This window comes from Nestor notabilis, unplaced genomic scaffold (assembly GCF_000696875.1).
Source record: "Nestor notabilis isolate BGI_N333 unplaced genomic scaffold, ASM69687v1 scaffold20859, whole genome shotgun sequence".
Taxonomy (NCBI): Eukaryota; Metazoa; Chordata; class Aves; order Psittaciformes; family Psittacidae; genus Nestor; species Nestor notabilis.
The window spans coordinates 39,710-45,644 of NW_009942780.1; the positions used below are offsets into that span (position 1 = coordinate 39,710).

General features: G+C 46.8%; 1 protein-coding gene across 1 annotated transcript in view; it reads left to right on the forward strand.

Moving 5' to 3' along the window:
• Positions 1 to 4,855, forward strand: part of SGSM2 (small G protein signaling modulator 2) — a gene marked incomplete at its 5' end in the record, with an annotated part of 37,210 nt that extends 32,355 nt beyond the window's left edge. Inside the window, 6 exons of the mRNA XM_010021573.1 lie at positions 169 to 293; positions 1,064 to 1,146; positions 1,586 to 1,695; positions 2,473 to 2,569; positions 3,669 to 3,836; positions 4,767 to 4,855. Of these exons, the coding sequence (XP_010019875.1) occupies positions 169 to 293; positions 1,064 to 1,146; positions 1,586 to 1,695; positions 2,473 to 2,569; positions 3,669 to 3,836; positions 4,767 to 4,855 (672 nt within the window). The remainder of the gene's footprint in view (positions 1 to 168; positions 294 to 1,063; positions 1,147 to 1,585; positions 1,696 to 2,472; positions 2,570 to 3,668; positions 3,837 to 4,766) is intronic.
• Between the last annotated feature and the right edge of the window lie 1,080 nt (positions 4,856 to 5,935).

Below are 5,935 nucleotides of genomic sequence, written 5' to 3' on the forward strand. Positions count from 1 at the left end.
AAGAGTGTGCATTTTACCTGGGATTTTTGACAGTAATCAACTATTTCAGTGGTTTGTGTGCCCAAAGTTTAATTGTACCGTATCTCTGTTGATTCTGAGCACGAATCTGCACAAAATCCTGGGAATGCTCTAAACTCAGCAGATCTAACTAAAACCTTTCTCTTCTAGATAGAGTTATTGGACACTGTTGCCTTAAATTTGCACAGAATTGATAAAGATGTCCAGAGGTGTGATCGGAATTACTGGTATTTTACTGCTGATAACCTGGAGAAACTCCGCAATGTCATGTGCAGGTACGACAGCTTGTGAAGTGAACTGCTCTTCACATTCCTGCCATAATCCATAAGCTATAACAATATGCAAAGAAGAGGCTCTATAAAAGTTCTCAGTAATGAACTAAGAAACCTTGCAGGAATTAAAAACCCTACCCCAGGTACCTCTTAAAACTCAGGGCTTTTCTCCATAGGCTTTATTGCTAAGCAATCCCTGTGTGTAAGGTTTGGTCCTCGCCCTCTGAGCAGAAACTGATATAGGCTGTGGAATACTCTGGAATGGGAAGTGTCAGAAAGTTCTCAGAGCTACACATTCAAGAGCCGCTTGAGATCTGATCTCACACAATTTAATTAGACTTTAATATTAAGCTTTTGAGGAACAGAAGGAGAAAAAAATCACTATTAATTCATTCTGTAAGTAGACAACTGATCATGTTCTTTCACAACACATGAAGAGCCTTCAAAAAAAGCAGGAGTCACGGTCGAGGAGCTGTTCTGTCTCACATGCTGCTGTCTTCATCGTGGGTTGGGTATAAAGCCTTTAGGAATTTTCCTGGGGAAAAAAACCAAACAAACAAGCATAAACCAACAGAAACACTTGTCATTTTATACCAGTGTGTTGGAAGATTTGAACTGTAGATCTCTGTGGGCTTTAACTTTCACAGCATCCAGAACAAGACACTTAAAAGCTTCCAAGAGGAGTTACGTTTTAGGCGTAAGACACGTTTTTGGGGCCACCACGCAGCAAGAGAATCTCTAATCCTATTATCTCTTGTGTTTTCTTTCTGCAGTTACGTTTGGGAGCACCTGGAAGTTGGTTATGTTCAAGGCATGTGTGACCTCCTGGCTCCTTTGATGGTTATACTTGACAATGGTAGGAAGGGGTTTATTTTGGGACATGTTGGTCTCTTGAGGGAGGTCTGGCTTTAGAAATGCTGTTTCGGAAGCTGTATGGGTTAACCAGGGCTAGCTCAGCAGCAGAATCAAACCTGCTGAAATGGCTAACATCAGTATCTCGGGGATTCCCTGCTCACTCACAGACTTCCAGATGAAATTCCACTAGATTTCCAAAGCAGCTGCACTGTGGCAGTTGCTGACACTGAAAAGTAACTGCAAGGTGGGTTCTTTTGAAACATCACTAGTAAGAATGGTCCAGAGTCAGGTACCATCTTCTGTTACATCTGAATACCTGGTGATGGGACGAGGGAAAGGAAAAGGGGAAAACCCTGTTTTTCCCTGGCCCTGCAGTTTGTTACTTGGCTCAGGGAAGTCCCACTATTGGCAGCACTGAGTGTTGTGTGTTGTGTCTGTAGATCAGCTGGCTTACAGCTGCTTCAGCCACCTGATGAAGAGGATGAGCCAGAACTTCCCCAATGGAGGTGCTATGGACACACACTTCGCCAACATGCGGTCCCTGATCCAGGTAAGTCTTTTTAAATCTTCTTTGGAAGAAGATGAGGCTGTGGCAGAGGCTCAGCACTAGCCTGATGCCACCGTGAAGGGCAGGAACTCCAATGGCTCCTTGTCATCTGGTACCTCAGAGCTGGGGAGGACAAGAATTGCTTCATGCAGCCCCCAAGTGATTCCTGTTACTCAGGGGACACCATCTGCTGTCACTGTGTGTGTATTCACACACCGTGTATTACAGCAGCTCAGTTCATCTTAATTTGACAAAACCAACCCCAAACATCTGCCTCCAGCACAGCAGCTACACAGTGCAATGACTGCTGTTTATGGCTCAGTCCAGCTCCAAATGAAGCTAATGAGAATCAGCAGTAAGATCCAGTCTTCAATGCTTTTTGGAAGAGAGAACACTGATATTTGTGGCACAAACTTAATTTGTTACCAGTTGGAATCGCCCATAGCTGTGTTTGTATTCACATAAGATGCTTGCTGAATGGGGGTTTCAGACAGACGTAAGGCCCAGACATTCCGCTCCAGAACACCAGGCGCCTGAGCAAGATCAGAGTATCAGGATTGACTGTTGGCACCTCATAACTGCACAGCAATAACCCTACACCCTTCAGCCTGTGTCAGGGCACCCCCACCACAGGCATTTTACAAACACACAGTAAAAGGATGTCTCTGTGCTAAGAGCTGCACTGACCAACAGGAATGGGTGATAAAGAGCAGCCTCCACCACCTCTGACCTTGGCTACTTTCAGACCAGATACTGACAGCTGATGGGTTTGCATTTTAGATTCTCGACTCGGAGCTTTTTGAACTGATGCACCAGAATGGAGATTACACTCACTTTTACTTCTGCTATCGCTGGTTCCTGCTTGACTTTAAAAGAGGTAATAATGTTCTCTGCCTGTAGCTTAGAGTTGTGCGAAACTGTGTGTTGGTCTAAATGTCTGGCTGGGGAGTAGCAGCTAGGGACAGAGGAGAGATTGTAGCCAGGAAAGCTAATGGGACTTTCAGAGATGAACTAGCACTGGAATGAAGTCAAAGCTCAGAAAAGGGTGCTGTAAAGTCCTGATAATGTGGTTGGAGCCAAGTTTCTGCTCAGTGCAAATGCTTGTTTGCTTAAGCAGGTGATCCCAAGTTGATCACACTCCTTTGTGAGCTTTGGTACCTCCTTTCTAATCCATTACATAACAAGGAGCAGCTCAGCAATAGCTCAAGAGCTCTTGTACTTTGCTGAGTGAGGTACTTTATATAGTGAGATCTCAAGAGCCCGGCACAAGCACACTCACCTGCACCCACTCCAACAGAAGCAGTTGCTTATGATCGAGGACTCATCTTGCTGTCAGGCAAGTCAGTAGCTCCTTGGAATTATGGACTGATCTGCAAGAATCAAAAGACAACAGCCCTCTCAAATACCCTAAAGCACGAGGGTGACAGAGGGAGATGATGCACATCCGTCAGATATTCATTATAAGCAACTATTTGGCGGGGGTGGGGTGGGTAATTGTGACTCTTAACTGAATAGTAAACCCTCTCCCTTTCCTTCATGGAGCATTGCCTGTCCCCCACATCCCAAGCCCCAGGCCTCATTGTTTCAGACTGGGCAAAAGATGAGCCAATATTGTGCAAGAAGATGAAGCTTCCATGGGCCATAGCTGAATTGTGGCATGTGTAGACCCAGTTACACACATGTGCTATACGTAGAACCAGCAGGCCTACCCATCTGCCCTCACATGTTACTGCAGTTCAGGCATCATCCCGGGGTTGAGTTTGCACCATCACACCTATATTCTTTCTTAATTTTCCTTTAACCCTAATTCTTTTGCCACACTTGCACAAATAAGTGACAGGAGTTGGCTGGGGGAGAGGAAAAGGAGTCATCAAGTACTATTCATGCCTGCATAAGGCCTGTAAGACGTTAGTTAGAGAAGGGGAAACGGTCAATTTGAATAATCAGCTGCTCTTGTAATGTTTATTCCCATTCAGAATTGTTGTACGAGGATGTATTTACAGTGTGGGAAGTTATTTGGGCAGCAAAGCACATCTCTTCAGAACATTTTGTCCTTTTCATTGCCTTAGCACTTGTGGAAGTTTATCGAGAGATTATCCGTGATAACAACATGGACTTCACTGATATCATCAAGTTTTTCAATGGTAAGAGACTTTAAGAGAGCTATTTGATAAAAAGCAAGCGATGAGAGTTTGTTCCTTCTCCCTTACTCAGACTGTCTGCACTTGTGTGCCATGTTCTTGCTCTCATGACAAGCCCCTGGTCATTTTAAACCAGAGTCTCTCACCCCTTCATGTACATGAAGGGCCCAGACTCTCACATGGTTCCTGAACATCTGACTGGTATTTTCAAAGGTTTGGAAACAGTTCTGTGTGATGACAGTAATTCACCACATGATCAATGCTGTGGCCTTCAGCCATCTGCTGCAGAAGCCCCAGATTTGGGTTTTTTGCCTCAGCCACTCTTACTCCACAGCTGTACATGATTGTTCCCTCAAAAAGCCCCCCAAAACCCAACCAACAAACCCCGGTCCCTGCCTAAGCTGAAGGAAGTGTTTGTTGTGGATCCGAGGGTTTGAGTCAGTCGAGAGCTGCTTTCTGATCTGACCAAGCTGCAGAGTGCAGGTATCTGCCTGGGGAACCACGTGGGCACGTCCCCCCATGTACGTGAAGCCCTTCCAACTGTACTTACCGTTTGCATCCCCGACACTCCAGCAGCAGTCCCTGCTGGGAGAGGCACCATGATCCAGCTGGATTCAGCTTCACACTCTGAAGCCCCCGGAAGGCTCTTCACAGGCACGTGAGGTGCAGACCCCTCCATGCTGGGGTCACGGGCACCGGGATCTCTGCAATACAAGAACTGACACCAGGGGCATTAGATCTTGATGCCGGGACCTACAGCAGTAAGAGATTCATCCCTTACTCTATATTTAATGCTACAAACCCAACCCCTGCACTGCTTTTGGATTGCTGCTTATGTTACACTAAGGAATTCACACTAATGCTACATTAGCATCAATGCCAGGGCAGAGAGTCTGCTGCTGAGAGTTAAGAATATTTGTCTGTGTCTTTTAGAAATGGCAGAGCACCACAATGCTGAGGAAATCCTGAGGATAGCCAGAGACCTGGTCTACAAAGTGCAGACACTGATCGAAAATAAGTGAGAGGGACCAGACTGTCGCCGTGGGCCTCGCTGGGAGCTGTGGGATGGAGCACTTCTTGCACTGCAACTGCAAAACGGGGGTTTAACTGCATCTTCCATGTAATGTAATAAATACCAGAGAGATTTGTAACGGACTTTTAAAACCAGAACTCTTCCTCCACCAGACAAGGTTCGTGTTTGATAAGTCCCAGTTACACTCACTTTGTATTTCTAGACAAAATCTTTTTGCATTCTCTTGCTCCCCTCTGTCCACATATTTGAGATACTAAAAAGGGGGGATTTGACATACCAGAACATTTGTATTTTGACTTTTACTGCACCTTTAAAGCCTGGATGCACGTTGGGTGCTGTGCCAGAACCTTCCGTGGGGGGTACAGCCGGATCCAGTATCACTCAAGTCTTGCAAGTGTTGACTTGGGTCCTTGCAGGAGCATGTTGCTGGACTTGTCTATGCCTTGAACAGGGAAGAGAATGCGTACGAGCTCCTGTTGCTAGAACATTTGGCTTTGTATTTAGTAAGTACTTAGCAGCAGTTAAAGTAAGCAAGGTTACCAGCTGGGAGAATGGCCTTAAACTAAACAACATGGTTAATACAAGCAGTGAAGATCTGGCACCATAAACTAAAATCATTGCTTAGCCTGTGCTGACTAGTTCATGCTGTTGAGTCTTCATGGCCTACACTTGCCTTCATTTTACTTTGCAAACTTACTGTGACTACCCCCAGAGGACGGGCCCTGCCCAGCCCAGCCCCCAGGAACGGCTGCGTCCCTGCGCGTGGCAGCAGCTCCCACGCTCCTGGTGTCTGTGCAGAGCACCACAAAGCTCAGACCCTACCTTAGCGCAGACACGGCAGAGCCTGGCCACCTCCCGGTGACTCCCTGGGCGTTACTGTCCAGCTCCTCCTGCTCTGCAGAGCTTTCCTGGAGGACCTGCCTTGGGATCTGCCACCACCAACCGGGTGCTCTCTGCTCCAGCTGATGAGGCAGCTGGAAGCGTTGCGCAGGACCTGGCCCTGCTGCTGCAGCACGTGCTGGTCCCATGGAAGGTCCGTGCTGCTCTGTCCCCTGCGTGGCCACACGCT